Source organism: Xiphophorus couchianus, chromosome 5, assembly GCF_001444195.1.
Source record: "Xiphophorus couchianus chromosome 5, X_couchianus-1.0, whole genome shotgun sequence".
Taxonomy (NCBI): Eukaryota; Metazoa; Chordata; class Actinopteri; order Cyprinodontiformes; family Poeciliidae; genus Xiphophorus; species Xiphophorus couchianus.
In genome coordinates this window covers 36,987,791-37,005,116 of record NC_040232.1, presented here as the reverse complement: position 1 = coordinate 37,005,116, position 17,326 = coordinate 36,987,791, and the positions used below count along the sequence as shown (strand labels likewise).

The 17,326-nt window shown below is 41.4% G+C and overlaps 1 protein-coding gene across 7 annotated transcripts in view; it reads left to right on the top strand.

Annotated features, from left to right (window-relative positions):
* The window catches only part of lrba (LPS-responsive vesicle trafficking, beach and anchor containing), a 243,144-nt gene that overhangs the window by 103,772 nt on the left and 122,046 nt on the right, over positions 1–17,326 (top strand). For all 7 annotated transcript variants that reach the window (XM_028018763.1, XM_028018766.1, XM_028018765.1 and 4 more), the window contains one exon: positions 13,009–13,175. In XM_028018763.1, coding sequence (XP_027874564.1) covers positions 13,009–13,175 — 167 coding nt within the window. The remainder of the gene's footprint in view (positions 1–13,008; positions 13,176–17,326) is intronic.

Here is a 17,326-nt window from a genome sequence, read left to right as displayed (position 1 = left end):
TATGTCAGCATAGCTGGCTGGCTTTAAAGAAAAAAAAAAATTCAGAATACAGATTTTAGAGTGTAACCCTGCTTAAATTTGACTGCAATCTTAAAGCTGATGGATGTCACTTTTCTTAAATGTATATATACAGTTTAAACTGTATATATATATATATTTTTTTTTTTTTTTACATATTTGTTGAAACTGTCACCATGTCCTGACAGGATGAGAAAGATAATCTGTGAAAAGATCTAGCTCTTCTTCTTTCTCCCCACGCTACTATTACCGTCTGAAGAAATGCACCGCTCCTGACAAAAACAACCAATCAGAGCCAGGAGGAGGGTCTTGGTGCTGTCAATCTCTCTCATGTACATGCTGCTCAATGTGCTAATAACAGAGAAACAACTCACTGTTAAAGAAAAAGGGTTAGGGTTAGCGATGCTAATTAGCCTTAGCATTCATGGCTCTGCTATAGGCTAAGCCAAGAACAATGGGTGATGAGCGGTGCGCACACGACCATGATTGACAGTACTAAGACCCTCCTCCTGACTCTGATTGGTTGTTTCTGACTGAGTGGTGTATTTCTGCAGTTAGCACAGATTATCTGTCTTATACTATACTGTCATGACAGTAATGGTGTGAACAAATATGTAAAACAACTTTTTTTTCTTTTAAAAAATTTTTTCAAAATAAAAGTTACATACCCCAACATTAACCATGACCTGATTAAAACGTCCCCTGATCTTTAGTCCCAGAACAGCTTGGTGTATCCTGGGACGTCTGACGGGTGTCAGAGTGAATGTTCAAAATGTTTACTGTCAGTCATGATCGGGCCTAACCCTGGACTTGAATGCATTCATGGCAGGCTGTTTTAGCCATGGAAGCAGTCTAACCTCTCCTCTGACCGGCCGGCAGGACAAACACTGGAGGACCAACTCTATCCTGACCCCCGGTCTGCTCTCTGGATCTCCCCAGCATCATTTCCTGTCCTGCTGGGATCCTGTCCGTTATACTCCCACTGGGGGTGTATTTTGGTAGTGACAGGGATATGGTCCTCCACCCCCTTCCCTGACACCTCCTTTCACCAAGAACTAAGAGCTGCAGACAGAGTGGAGAGGTTCTGGTCTGGGTAAACCCACCACATCCACCCCCAGGCCTCTGCTCCCACTTTTACTGTAAGATATGTTTTTCAAAGGTTCAAGGGAAGGGGACTGTTAGATGAATCAAGAGTTACTCATAACTCTTGAAAGGTAGAAATATTATGGGATGTCCTCTGGTTCTGGAAGGTTTTCATTTTCGGTTTGGAGGTCAGCTTTCACTCCAGGTGGAACATAGTCTTCATTTCTCCGAAGGTTAACACAGGCTCTAATCCTAGTTTAATTCTCAGATATCAGATCAGTTATTCACCTGGGCCTAGAACAGTGCTGCTGTCAGTAGTAGATTATTTTCAGTCCTAATCTTTTATTATTATTCATTAATACAGTATTGAGTAAAACTAAGCACACCCTCAGTCCTTCCATTGGACCGTAGAGGAAGCATAGCCGTCAGGCTCAGCTGATCACATGAATTTGATTTGTTAGTCTGCAAAAGTATGGCTTACTATGAAGAAGAAAGTTGTTTACACAACGCCAAGAGAAGCAGCTGTTGCTGCTCATCAATCTGGGAAGAGTCATCTATCATCAATCAATCAATATTTAGAGCTCTGTCTGACTCTGTAGGCCTCAGATTTAAATTTCTCACAGGAGGGTTAGAAAAAGGAACAAATCTCAGGTTTTTAGAAAGGTTTATACACGCATGGAGTGTGTGGTCTGGTTTCTAATGTTTTTCTCTGAAGCTTTCACCAACTCTACTGTCTTTAATAGCAGAAGTAAGAATGTTAAAAAGGATGAATCATTTATCTCAGCAGCAGAGGTGACGCCACACTGTGTTTGAGAGGCAGCCGGACGTAATAATGGTATTAGCAGTTAATTTTACATTAAGACAATTATTGCCCCCCTAGAGCTGTCACTAGAGTCTGATGGAAGCGAAGGTCTGGTTTTGGTCTCAGAAGGTCCGATCTTAATCTCAAAGGGTTTAGTCTCAGAAATTCTGGTCTTCGTTTTGGTCTCAGAAGGCTTGGTTTTGGAAGGGTTAATCTTGGACCAAGACCAGAAGAACTGGTCTTGGTCCAAGATTAATCAAGATCTTGGTTAATCTCTGAAAGGTATCATTTCTGATACCTTCCGATATCAATGCCTTCCGTTACTTTGGTATTGGAAGGTTTAGTCTTGGTCTTAGAAGGACTGGTCTTGATCTTGGAGGGTCTTTTTCTTGGAAGGTCTGGTCTTGGTCTTGATCTTGGAAGGTCTGGTCATTTTCTTGGTCTCGAAAGGTTTGGTCTTAGTCTTGGAAGGACTGATCTTGGTTTCAGCAGATCTGGTCTTGGTTTCAGAAGATCTGAAGATCTTGGTCTTGATCTTGGAAAGCTTGGTTGTGGTCTTAGAAGGTCTGGTCTTGCCTCCACTTCTGCTGTTCAGCCATATTTGAACGTAGACCTGAAAGCAATGCAGTCCAAAACCTTCTGTTGTGTTTGTTGCTCTAAAGCTGCAGCATAAAACTGAAAGAAGGTTCATATTTTCTCTCTTTTTTTATGTTGGGTTGTAAGTTTTAGCTCAGCGTTTCATCCCTAATCAGATACCCAGCAGAGCTTGTCCCAAACTATGTTTCACAATTGAATTCCCCACTTAAATGCAGTTGCTCCTCTGTGACCTCTGAGGAGAAGTGAGCCGCTGATAAGTCTTGCTGGGTTATTGCCGTATTGATTTTTGCCTCCATACAGGCTGTGTTTGGAGCCTCCCGGAGCCAACGCTTTCATTTTGCACTGCCACAATAAAAATAACAGGCCAATGAATCGCCCCCCCCTCACACTCCTCCCAATCCCACTGAGGGTGGGGGTGGAAGGGTTTCAAAATAAATTTCAGCTATGTCGCACTTTTAAAAGCATTGTCTCTGTAAATGTGTTGCAGAAACACAGACTCTGCTATTACGTTTCCTGCCTTTTAACTCGGCCTCGCCAGCGGACGTTCCCCCTGCTGCACAGGAAGTGATGCGGCCTTCGGACGACGGCGCTCCAGAGAGCCAGATGTTACACAACAAGAAGCAACACATTTCACAAAGAAAATAATTCAAAACATTAAAACAAATTTATGTTTGTTGTCAGATTCCATATCCTTGAAGGCGGTGATAGAGGGGCCTTTTGATTTAGACTCTGTTTTGCCTCGGAGACCTAACATATGCTTTTCTCCTCTCTTCCCCGCCGCCTCTCGCCCGCCTCCTCCTCACACTCTCCTCACTCTCTGCGGACCAGAATTGAGTTATCTTTGGCCCTGAGAGTAAGTTATTACAGTGGGCTCAGGGTGAAACAGATGAAGATAACTAGGGCCAAATCCAATTACCTTTTAGGGTTCTCTATCTAATAGGATCCTTAATGTGAAGGAGATCTGCAGATCGGACGCTCTGCCACGGCTCGGCGAATGATAGACGGGCATCTTGCACAGAGGGAGAGAAAAGACGAAGCCTGAGAAATGGAAAGGAAGGGAGAGAAATCGAACTCCCTTTTTTTATGGGGGTTGTTCATTAGGGATGAAATGTGGCGGGCTCAGGGGCACGAGGGCAGATAAGACGGTCCAGATAGGGGAAGAGTGAGCAAGACCCAAGTCATATCTATTCTTCCTTGCCGTGCTGCTCCTTTCTGCTGAGCCTCATCCTTTTCTCATGTAGCCGTTGATTCATCTCCTGCTGCTATACGGAGTAATCGAATTGACTGTTGGAGGAGACCCTGAAAGCCAGATGATAGCAGCTAATTACTGCTCTCCGCCTCAGCGTTTCCTCCTCTGGCCTCGTAAAACGAGCCGGGGCCGACTCCCCATGTTAATGACATTAACATTGAGCTGAAGCTTGTTATGTTGTGTTAGCGTGGTCTAGCTTCAGCCATCAGACAAAAGACAGCCTGGACTTTGTGCTGTGGTGAAGAGTCCTCCAAGGAGAAAGTGCTTAGCCTTTAGCTAACGGCTCTTCCATTTCTGAGGACATGCAGGCCTGGAAAGGCTGTGAGGAGAAAGGTGCTGCTTTAAGAGTTTAGAAGACTTCCTTGTCATCACACTAATGTTAAACTTCTTCCACAGATTACCGGTACCTTTTATTTTCAGGACACCGGAGGAACAGTAATGTGTGTTTTCCAGCCATGTAGTGCAATTTTACAACAACTTAAGTTGTTATAAAATTGCTATATATATCAAATATATAAGAAATATATCAAGATATATATAAGAAATTTGACTTCAGAGTTTGACGCCTTGAAATTGGGCCTCTGTCTCTTTAAAAAAAAACTCCCCGTTCAGGAAACCATCACAACATGGCTCCTCTATTGACCCTTTAAGGTTTTGACCAGCATTGCTCTGAGAAGTAGCTCCTGTAATGAGCTCAGCAGATGAACAGTTCCACCAGGTGTTTGCTAACTGATACTGGCTAGTCTGAAGGAGCTGAGTGGGGGAGTTGTGGGTGAGTTCTTTGTGAGCCCGAAGAAGGAGCTGCACCTGCAAAGGTCACTGTTGAATGGTTGCCATGGAGATTAAAGGATTTTTTTCAAACACGCATGGAAGAACCAAAGCAACACTCTAGTATATTTTTGGTTTGGAAATTTTAAGCTCAAAAAAGGTCAATTTTACATAATACCTCTACTTTAGTAAGGCCACTAAAAAGACTTTTAGTTACTTTGAGACAGAAAAAACGTAAAAGCTTAATTTAAACCTAAATCTGCCATGGGTATGAATAATTTTGAACTATACTGTAGATTTGTCAGTATTTTTTCAGCTAATTTTGCACGATTCCTTTGCATGGATGATTCATGCATTTCTTCTTATATTAAAATGACGACCTATAAGCTAGAGCCGTTTGTATTTGAAAAATACGAAGTATAAAAACTGAGTTTATTGGATGGATAGAGTTCTGACTCCCAACACGGCCCCATAGAGAGAGAGAGAGAGCGTCTCGGCTCCCAGAGGCTATTTTCACCACATTAAACTGATGGCAGAACCCGGACTGATAGCTGCCACCTACTGTAGCTGGCTGTCATGTAGTTGTCGCAGCTGTAATGTAGTCTGTCAGCAGGGCCGGGCGCCCCGCCGTCCCATTATGGGCAAATCTGTTGTCAGGAGAACGAGAGAGGAAGAGAACAGCACCATGCCTTTTCCCAAGATTGTGCTGTGGAAGAAGAAAAAAAGAAAGTGAGAAACTTTACATATTAGAACAATACGGTTCGAATTTGTCGGACTATTCCAGCAGGCGTAGCTCCACACTGCTGTTTTCGAGAGCCCAGGAGATGGGGAGGGAAAGTAGGCTGCAGAGGGTTGCTGGGGAGCCGCAGTCTCAGGCCTGCTGTCTTGTCAACATAATGAAGTCCCCAGGTACCTCCTCTACTGGTCCCATCATTATGTGTGACCAGCTAAGCCCAAAATATGACTCCTTGCCGCTGCCGCCTCTGCTTCTCTTTTGCCACTGCAGAGACGTTCTCTGAAGGTGAGCCTGCAGTGCTGGATCAAAGTGAAACAGTGAGCTTCTCGAGGCCTTGTCTGTGTTTTGCATCATGTTCTTTTCTGTGTTCTTATCCGTACTTGGCCTGTGTTAAACCTTTTATACGGTTTGCTTGGAGTAGGAAATCCTTCTGGGTACTTTTGGTTTGATTTATAGTGCGAATGTCTTGGTGCACCTAAAATGCGACAAAACTATTCAGCAAGAAATAGGAGCTTGATTTAAGTCAATAATTCTTTCATTTTGATGAAAAATTATTAGCTATAAGTGAAATAATCTGCCAGTGGAATGAGACATTTTGGTTTATCCAATATTAATATTTGTATCCATCCCGTTACTGACAAAATTTCTAAATCAGGTATTGGTGACAATGTGTCTGATCCATGAGCAGATCTATTCAGTCTTATTCTATGCTTTGCTATTGAGCGACATCATAATTTACTTTTTACTTTACATCTAGAATTCCTAATTACATTTTCTGAACCATTTGAGGTTTGGTGCAGTTTATTTATTTACATTTTTGACCAACTTCAACCTAGCCGTTTCTTTATTATTCATTTTCCACTGGTTGTTCTACTCCTAATCACACTGACTGAACAGATTAAAGTTGTTTTTACATGTTGGACTAAGCTTGTGAGGCTATTGACGTACTTAAGTGTGCTGTACTGGTGCAGAGTTATCAAATAAATTAGTAATTCAGTACATTTATGTCTGCACTTGAAAAAGAAACCTAAGTCAATTCAGCTCTGCTTTCCTGTACTGGATCGGTATCAGCTGATAATAAACCTCATGTATAGCAATCAGAAGTGAAAATAGTGAATTGTGCATCCCTAGTTATTTTTCATCAATACTAAGTTAATTAAGCTCCTCTTGCTGAAAAGTTACTTGAAAGTTACTTTTCTCTTATTTCAAGTGGTCTAAGACATCTGCACGAGAAGCGAGACCAAACATACTTGGTCAGATTTTGTTTTTGGCTCTCTTGTAGTCTACATTCTCTGCTGCAGCTCTGTAATGTCACTTCAATTCCACCCTCTGTTCATTTGTCATCTGCAGAAGATGATTCTCAGTTTTTGGTTTTTTTTGTGATGCGTGACCTTCAGACACAGCTCGAGTTATTTTGCAAAAGGTGGCACTGCAGACAAATGTAGCGACAGGAGGGCGCGGTCCTGCAGGGACGGGGAGGTTTCCTACGTAGCGAAGATGAAGAGGCCTGCAGCCGCGCATGGTGACCAGTCCATTACAGATGGACGGGAGGAGGAGGGAGTCGCTTTGATAAGTGTAGTGGCTGCGTTAACCTTGACGGCCACTAGCATTGGGGGCTGTTGCCAGCAGAAGGGATATGTTTCAACTGCATTAGATTATTTTTTTTCTTCTGACACAAGAGAAGGAAGAAAAAAAATCAATACTTGGGGCACACTGGATGACAGGGGCATCATTTCAGAATTGAAGTAGCTGTCAGACATTGTCATTTGCTGACTTTTGTTCGCCATTGTACTTTTAAGCCCTCATTTTTCTCCCCCTCCTCTCCCTTTCACTCGTGTCTTCCCCGAGCCCATTGTCTGAATTCCCCCGGTGATGTTTTATGTTGCAATTTGAAAACTCGAGGGCAAGAGATCAAGTGCAAGAGAAGCTCTCTGAAACCAATTGGACTTGTTCAGAATGTACTTTTGCTTAGTGACACCCCCCAACCCAAGCCCCCATCCTCCTTTCTCATTTCGTCCTCTTGTCTCCCCAGACCTCCATTGTGCTCCGGGAGGAATTTATTTGTTCTGCATTTGCATTCTCTGATACCAGACAAGGACAAGCGTGATGGGTCGCCTTCTTCTGGACGCGTTCTCTGCCCGTTTGTAAATGAAACCCTCGGGGAGTGCTTGACGACAGACGGGAGAAATGGGAGAGCCTGGTAGAGCGATAGACGAACCTCTGAAAGCTTGTAGCCCAGATGTGCCACCGTTGTCAGGAGATTGCAAGTCGAGCACTTTAATAACGCCTCTGCCGTTTTACTTCTTCCTTCCACTTTTAGACGCTCAGTTATCCACTCCATCAGGGTTGTGGTGTAGTAATTCCTCTAGACATTTATCTGTCACTCTAATTCATAAACACAGGGCTGATATCTTGTAATGAGCTTCCTTTCTGTGGCCTGTTACACCAGTTAACCCGCTCAAATCACAGAAGAAAAGAGACGAGTTATCACATGACGACAAGTTCAGTGTTATACACCAGATTTCTTTTTTTTTCTGTACCGATCCACAGTTTTCAAAGTGTGGCAGAGCTGTCCGCCAACCCACTCAGAGAGAAAATCACCGATGCCCCCCTCATCATTAGCTCAGTTTACATTACAAATGTGCGTAGAAATTCAAAACGACGCAAAATAAAAATTGCACCTGAATAAGCTTGTTCACGTGACGTCATCCTCTACATCCTATCCTGTCTTGTTTTTTATGGGTTGCTCCAGTGGCAACATCCAGTTGTTGATCATATGATCCATATAATGCAAAAAAATGTTTCCATTCCAGTTTGGCAATGGAAACATTTTGATAAGGCCAAAAACACAGAAATAAAAACCTCATGTTAGTGCCAAAACTCTGTATCAAAGAACAAGTTGTTTTGAAATTGGCAGGTTTCTATTAAGCACATTTATTTTTGAAATGTCAAATTTGCAACTTATGGTCAATGGAGACGCAGCTACTGTTTGGAAAATCAGACAATGATGTGTCAGAAAATACTCTGGCTGAGAAAATATAATCTACCGGTATACTAAGCTAGCTATATACCTAGCCTAAGCTAACTATACAGCTATATAGCTAAAGCTAGCTATATAGCCTGTATTGAGCACAATTTACAAACTGCAGCTTTAGTCCTTGAGATGATTATTGTTCCCTCCTCTCTCCAGTCACCTCATTTCCTCTTCAAAACATTTATATTTGTTTAATTTTTTTTTTAACCTCGAATGGTTAAAAAACCACGACTGGCGCGTAAGTGACTCGATTAATGCCAGTCATTATAATTGTGTCTTCACTGAGCTGTCTCCCACTGTAGAGTGGGCTTCCGCGCAGCAGCACGACCCTGTCAGCCAGGCTGTGTAATGGGAGGTGCTGCCCGTGATTACAGTGTCGTAAGTCATAATGGTCCAGCTTGCCAGCAAGCTGTGCCCTTGTGGCTGTCTGCTTAGCAAGCTGACAGAGCGTAGGCCCACCATCCGGCCGCCTCTGCTGCAGCTGACTAACATGGACAACTTAAAACCTTTTTTTTGTTTTTATTTTTTAGGTTTGGTTTTGAAATATGTGCTGACAAACTTCTAAATATTTTTTGAGCTCATTAAAAAGTAAATAGGAAATTGAATTGCACGTGTAGGCCTGCCACGATAACAAAGTCTGTGTAAGCAAAATTGTCCCTCAAAAAACGCAGCTGGTTGAGGCCGACGCATTAGACTGAAGATTTTTGTCATGCAGTATTGTTTAAAAAATAAAAGGCAAGAAAAACAAAATCATGCAAAAGGAAATGATCTCACTTGTTTCAGATTTTCTTTTCTGTCGTTGCACAAAGACACGAGAGTGAATCTGACAGCAAAATGTCGTTGCTTGGCTACAGGAGTACACATAAATGATACTATTTGTGACTATAAATACTGTACATACCAAAAATGTTTTGAATAAATATACAAATAATATATTGCTAAATGTATATTAAGGGTGCAATAAAATCACTATTGAACTGTTAAGAGTTTGAGTAAAACTATTGAACTTAGCATTTTCCTAGCTCAGGCAATTTGAGCTTGTTTTCATTCATCATGTGACTAATTGGTTTATTACTTATGGCGATTTTCTTACTATTTCTACTTTGCACAGCATTCCAACAATTAAATGACCAATTCAGTTTAAAAGCCCAATCACACAAAAAATTATATTTTACACTGGGTTATTATTTTAGTGAGCCTTTAGTAGAGAAGAACGCAGCATCAAGTATTTTGAATTTTATTACATCTTTCTTATTAACATGACATAATAAGTCCTTCATTAAACCCACATCAACGGAGTGACCCCTGGCAGCAACGCCAACTTGTCCTGTCCACTTGCAGAGGAAACCCAGCTTAGCGTTTTAATGGCACGGCGCATACGTTCAGCTTCTCTGGTTGTTGTTTTAGGCCGCCGTCTTCTGGAGTTGGCTTTTTTGTCCCATGGTCGACTCCGGCTTTTGGATATGAGCGAAGCTCATTACGGCGTGGAGGGCTTGGCTTCATCACCTGTTTGGGCAGGTGATGAAGTGTTTGTTTATGGCTATGAGTTTGAACCCGGCACCGTTGGTTAGTGCTGCAGACCTTGCATGTTTCAGGCAGCCACAGATGGAAATGGACTCTGCTTCAGATCTCCGGATGAATTTCCATCAGTGTTATGAAACCAGATCAGTCGTGGCTGCGCGTTTTCAACCGCGTGGTCTGTTGTGATTTTGGAATATTTATTTCTGCTGTTCTCAGTTAGTTTGGAATTTGATTCAAGGATCTTCCAGGTCTGGGAAAGTCTAACGCAGCATGGAAATATAGGTAGCACTTTATTATAACCATACCTGATTTAGTCTTATTTAGCCTTATTTAACCATTAATAATTAACCTTGAAAACATCAATGAAGGATGATTTAAACTAACACATTTATTAATGCTTTACCCATAATCATACAGATTTTGTTCCCTCAATTTAATAAGTTCCATAATCAAATTGCAAGCACAGCATCTTACCACACTTAACACAGATCATAACTGCAAGATAATGGAGTTCATGTGTCAAATCTGGTCCGCCGTATCTTTCTGTGTGGCCCTCAAGACTCCAGGTTCCGATTTATATCAGCCAGTCCTCACAGTTTCCTGTGATTGTTGAAATTCACGTAAAAATCAACAGATTCCCATGGGGTTTTTTTTGTCTCACTAATGTCTCACAAAAAAGAAATTTCCACAAAAATGGTCAAAAGCTTTGGGTTTAATTGACCACTAACTCCCTCCTGTAGGTGGCAGTGTTTTGTACTTTACAACACTGCTGCCTCAGCCTTATTTGATGTAAAGTTATTGGTTGGTCCGTGATCAATGTGACGACTAACAAAGTCACATTTAATGTCATGCTTAAACATAAATATTGTAAAATTCCTTGAAAATATTTCTAAATTAGCTCCAAAAAATTTGTGGTTTTGTTGCCCCCCAAAAATCTCAGAATCCTAGAGGGACTGAACAGTGTGAAAAGATGTTTAATTTTAAGAACGACTAAAAAATGCAAAGACAGTTGTTTGCTAATATTTTAACAAGTTGTTAATGGGTTTTATCGATACATTCTTGCACGACCGGCCCTTTAAGAACATTCAGGATCTTGTTTTGACCCAAAACAAAAATGAGTTTGACATCCCTGTAATGGAGCGTGAATCAGGTCTCAGATGAAGATATTTAAAATATCTTCATCAAATGGAACCTGGGTACATACAATCTCTTAAATTTTTAATATACTACTAATAAATACACATAAAAAAATCACATCATGCATTACTCATACAATCCATAATAACTAAATATGCCCCAAACCAACATACTCAGTGCTTATTCATGCTTAATAACTCATGAGTTAACTATCCTACATAATGTGTGTATATGTTAGTACACTCATGTGAACATTTGCAATCAGGAATAAACACTCAGTATGTTGGTTTTGGTAGTCATTAGTCATTATGGGTAAAGCATTTATAAATGTGTTTCTACTTTATTAAGTATGAATCATCCTTAATTAATAATGTCTTCAAGGCTAAGTAACAACTCATTAATGGTAGTTAGGCTAAATTAGGAATAATTATTATAACGTGCTACTGACAGACAGACTTTCTCCCATTGTCCGTCCGTCCGTCCGTTCCAAGTGATGGTTTGTGGGAAGTTCTTTGTTCTCTAGAATCATCTGTAGTAAACATACAAAAAACTTCATTATTAACACTGAGTACACTTTAAAAAATCTGTAATAAATGTAAAATGTGTAGGAACCCGGCAGCACCAAACACACACACAGCTTCATGTTTAAAGTTCCAAGCGCTCTTCCTCCTGTACTCTGCTCATTTAGCCGTTTCCCAGTTCATCACGCCGGAAGGTCAGGACCCACTTTAATGTCACGTAAAGAGACATAGATTGATAATTAAAGGCACGCAGCCTCCAAAGCAGCCTCCTGTAATGTGATTTATGCCTATGGATTTTCTGTCAGATCTGAAATGTTGGCTCTAAAATGGAAGAGAAGGGCCTATTATAAAATGATTTACTGTGGTTTTTTTGTTTTTTGTTTTTTTAAGTATGGGATGGTCTCTTCAGCTGTGCTTCTTCATTTCTAGATGCTGCATCGCTGTTGGGGAAGCAAACATCTTAAAGGGGCAGTGTTTTGTAAAATGGACTTTTTCAGCTTTGCATCGTGTTATGTTATTCGATCACCAAAACCATACCTGGAGTTATGCTTTGATGCTTTCATGCATGTTTTAGAAATCCTTTAATTTTCCATGGCGACCATTCACCCCTCCCAGCAACTCCGCCACTCGGCTCCTTCAGACTAGCCAGCAGCAATTAGCAAACACCTGGTGGAACTTAGCTCATTATAGGAGCTACTTTTCAGCACAATGCTGGTAAAAACGTTGTTGGGGGTTAATAGAGGAGCCATGTTGTGATGACTTCCTGAAGGCGGAGTTTCAGAAAGAGCAGGAGCTTCTTAAAGAGACAGAGACCCAATTTCAAGGTGTTAAATTACAAAGTCAGATTTCTTTTGTTATATTTGGTATTTACAGCATCATTTTAACTGAAGGTAACATAGTTATTAGGTGGCACTATGTGCCTGGAAAATACATAATATCGCCCTTTTCAAGTTATTCTGTTGAAGGCAGAGACACAAAATAGCACTTCAGTAAGGGTTAAATGGGTTTTCAGGGTTTTTTGGTCAGATCTCTCATAAGAAATTATAAAATGCTAACGCAGACCTGTATGTATAGTATGACTGGGTGGAGCTATGGATCAGCCACAAGCACTGCATGAATAGGAGGCTAAAAAACTGTTTCTGAAATAGTTGTGAGTTTGTTTATAAGATGATAGCTATTCATTTCAGGAAGTGTTACTGCAGAGTTCAAAGGCTTGTTCTGATAACATATTCTGACAGAGAAAAATGTCCGCCCTGTATTCTGTGGTACCGTGTGCTGGAGGGCGTTAGAAAATGCATGTCCACTGTTATTAATCAACATGACGCAAGGGCAGAAATGACCCGTACGCTTTCCGTTTATTCAGAAGGGACCCTGCGAGTCTCGTATCTCTACTCTGGTCTGCACCTGTGTGTGTCTGTGTGTGTGTGTGTGTAGCTGCAGATTTTATATTTTCGAATGATAAGAAGGGGCATTCCTTTGAAAAATTTGGGCAAAATATGACTTCATTTGCTCTCTGATTTATTTTTTTCCTTACCCTTCCAGTCGAACTGCGCCCAGTATGCGGCAGAGAAGCGAGACGAGGAGAAGATGTGCGACCACTTGATCAGAGCCGCCAAGTTCCGCGACCACATGACCTCCACCCAGCTCATCCAGAAGATCGTCAACATTCTGACCGACAAACACGGAGCCTGGGGAAGTTCGTCCGTCAGGTAAGGGCGAAGTTGGTACAAAAACCCGACATTAAAAAAGAAACGCATTCTGCTGTTGCCTTAAGGCCCCTGTCTGAAAGGAGGATTAAAAGGACTTGTCTTTTCATTTTCGCAACCTGTTGATTTTTCAACTCTGTGGGGACCATAGGTGCACTAATACAAATATCAATAATTGTAATTGTGCTAATATTGAACAAGGTTCTAGATTAGGCCTGAAACGCCAAAAGTACGGCCAAGCGATTAATCGTGTCGAATTGATTATTGAAATAATCATCAAGTAATGTAGTAATCGATTAATCGATAACTGGATTATACGGACTCAAAAAAAGGGCAATTGCTGAAGGAACAACGTACTCAGCAGTAATTAAGCCAAAACTGAACAAAAAGTTTTACAATTTACATTTAAGATGAGAAAAACATTGATCTGTAAATCGGTTGTGCCAAAGCTCTTCAAGTGAAAAAAGTTTAGATTCATGCCTACAAATTCTGCAACATCTTTTGCTAATCAATTATTAACCAGCAAATCTAAAAAATAATCACCAGATCAGTCTTATACAGTATTGATCCAGCTGAGCTATTCACATGTTGCTACAAGCATTTGTTTCGCTGCAGATGCATCCTTTGCTATGAATGATCAGGCATTCACTAAAGGAATTCAAGGCAATAAAATGCTTATTTTATTGCTTGTAAAATGATTTTAACTATTTGTTTATTTGCATCTTTTAATGTATTTAAAGCGACAAAGAAGTATCGTACATTATACCTTATTAAAAATAATCATTTGGGAAGAAAACAAAAAGGCACCTGTTTTCATTTCACTTCAAAAAATAAAATCTTTCACTGCTTCCCACATATACCTTCAACAGTCGCAGCTTGTTTTTTTTTGTTTTTTTAAAATTAAATTATTAAAGGTGAACCAGCTGTCGGCCCGCGCGCCGAATGATGCATTGGCCTGAGAGAGACATGAAAAGCCATGTGAACAAGCCGGGCTCCCATTAAGAACAGAGGGAACCTTATCCTGTGTTTGTTTGGCCAAATGGGCAGCAGAATCCAGTGCGGCTATTCCCTAATGATGGCTGTTTGTGCAGGTAGGGTGTAATGGCTTAGCTGGAGACGGCTGCTGGCTCATGCTTGTTAGGCCGAGCCGAGCCTCCAGAGACTCGTCTGGCGGGGTTTAGCTTGCCGTCGGATCAGGAAGGCTATCTGTGACCGCCTTTGCTTTTCTTTTTTTTCTTTTTCTTATTTTTTTTTTCCTCCTGTAGCGGTCCGTGGTGAGTTATCTGTCCAGTGCTTTCCTTTCCTTCCTGACTGGATCTCCCTTTGTCTTTGCTTTCTCGTCGTTTCTTCATGTATGCTCACATAACACGCTTCCGTTTAGTATGGATATTGTGTTCTACGAGCCGCCGCTGCTGCCGCGGTATTGATGGCTTTCCTAATGGCTGCCGATAGGTGCAGGGAGCCACTGGCACTGGGCCTCGGAGCGCAGCCCTCTTTTAATAAATCACAATCAGTCCTGTGCCATTACATCAATATTTTTGGTCAATTACTGTGAAGGTCAGGTGGGTGCAGCGTTGCACTATAAAAGCCTGTGGTATGCAGACGCAAGAGAAACATCTGGTGCTGCAAACGCAACAAACTAAGACGGGGTTAGGGGGAAACCAGCTCTCCACACCTGGATACCTGCAGGCGTCGCAGGAATTCGTTCTAATGGAACATCTGCACCTTCAGATCTACACAAAGAAACACACACGGCTTCTTCCCAGCTGTGAAATTGAAAAGCACCAACACACGCAAGGCGACGTGATGGTGTCCTTTCGCAGCCGAGGTGTAAAGCCTCCCCCTCCTCCGCCTCGCGCCATAAAAATGTATTCCCCAAAGTTTCCGTTTAATAAAGAATCCGAAAATGAAAATATTATTTTCCTGCTGGCTGATGGGAATTGTTGTTTAGCTCACGGCAGGCATCTAATATCTTCTGACACGGTGTGTGACCTGCCTGAACGCAATTGGTGTGTTCATCATATCCAGCTTAGCGGGGCTTGGTTCTCTGGAGAACAGAGGTGTTTGGTGATTTTTTTTTTCTCCTTTGGACGGCCGTTCGCTGCTTATCTGCGGTTCTCTCTTTCTTTATCCTCCTCTATCACAACAAGCCAGTCATTTTCCTTTCCTTCTTGTCATTTAGACTTTGCTTCTCTATCTGCTTCTGTTTCATTGTTAGATTTTCTTTATTCCTGTCATTTTGATGCTTTGTTTGGTTTCACTTCTTCTCTAAACAGACAGGTTCACAACTTAACCAAAAGTACCGCTAGCTGCGTTTCCATTTACCATATAATTGCACAAATTGGAATTGCGGAAATGAATTTACTTTATGGAAACAAGACAATTTTGGAAAAATAACATTTTTGATAAAACGTCTTTGTGCTAGGATGAGGTTTTTCAGTTGTATCAAAATTTGTGAATTTTGCAAAACTGCAATGGAAACACTTTTTTTCCATCACACGTCACGTGATCACCAACCGCATGTTACTACTGGTGGAAAAGACGAAGAAAACGACAGGAAGTGGTGAAGAAAATGACAGGAAGTGGTAGCAGGATTATGGTACGGGAGGTTTTTGAATTAATTACAGTGTGAACAAACTTATTCACATGTGAATTTAATTGCGTTTCTTCGAAATGGCCAAATCACGTTTATTTTTCAACATTAGCAGAACATTGACAAAGTTTTGCGCACATTTTTAACAGAAATGCAGCTACTGACATACCCTGAGAGTTTTTTTTCTATTTAATAGAACAATCACAAACTGTAGTGTTTTTATAATTACTCAACACAAAGTAGAACAGAATGATATGGAAAAAAAGATAACACTTTATTTGACGGGTTGCGAATAAGACTGTAATAACACCGTCATAAACATGACATAACACCTGTCATGAACATGAGTAAGTTTTCATGAATATTTATGACTGTTGTCATAAAGTGTCATTCGGTAAATCATGCCACTTTTAATACAAAGTTGACATCATTAAAAATGTCTTCGTTACGACAACTTGATATTAACCAAGAAATCATGATCTGACATAAATTTGTTATAAATGTACAGTATTACCCATTAAACTTGAAAAATTATGTAGCTTTATGTTATTAGAGCTAAAGTTTACAACAAGACAACAGGAAGTAGTCATAGGATGATGATGTAGAACGTTTAGCATGTGTGATTTTAATTGCTTTTCTTATTTAACAGAAACGCCGCAATTGCGAAAATGTGGGTGTTTTTTGCATTAGTAGACAAAGTTTTGCGCACATTTCTAATGGAAACGCAGCTGCTGTCAGACACATTCCCGATAAATTAGAAAAATGACAAAAATAGATATTCTATCAAGACACTGGACATTGTTTTCTGTCTCATCACCAATGCCAGGAAAAAGAAAAAGCCCACAAACAACACATGAACCCCCCCCCCCCCCCCCCCCACGTAACAACTGGCAGATATTTCATTTTCACTCCAACATTCTCCCCCTTCCTCCCGCTTGGGGCTGCGGTCCTCTGAGGACGCCGCCGGCTGCCGTGTTTATTTGGGTCAGGAATCATCTCATGTACATGACACCTGGACAAAGTTGACAGACAGAGAAAGGAGATGAGGGCAGATGATGGAGCACGGCAACTCGGTCCCAGCAGACACACTCTGCTCTCGTCTTTCTCCCTCCTCTCACATCGCCTCTTTATTGCTTCCTAATGGGCCGGCTAACGTGCCGCAGTAGCCGGCTTTGCATGGAGAAAACAGGGAATGTGATGGTAACGCCGGCGTTATTCCTGCAGTAGCTTTATGCCTTTATGGAAACATATTTCAGGTTGCAGACACCAGCAGCCTCCTTATTTCCAGTTTGCTCCACCCTCTCCCTGGTCTCCCTCCGCGGCTCCTTCTTTCCTTCCTTCCTCGTGTACACAGCTCATTTTCTGCCGCCGTGCTGCTCTAATGGACACCCTTAGGCTAGAGGCTTCCCAGCCAAGGCACATCCATCTTTTGGTGTGTCACACTCCTGCTTGGCAAAAAATCTTTGTGATGTGCACTCCAATTTTTCTTCAGTAAATCAAATCTTCCTTCCTTCGGAGAGACGAATGCGTTCGGGTCGGAGCGTTGCAGAGAAAATCGATG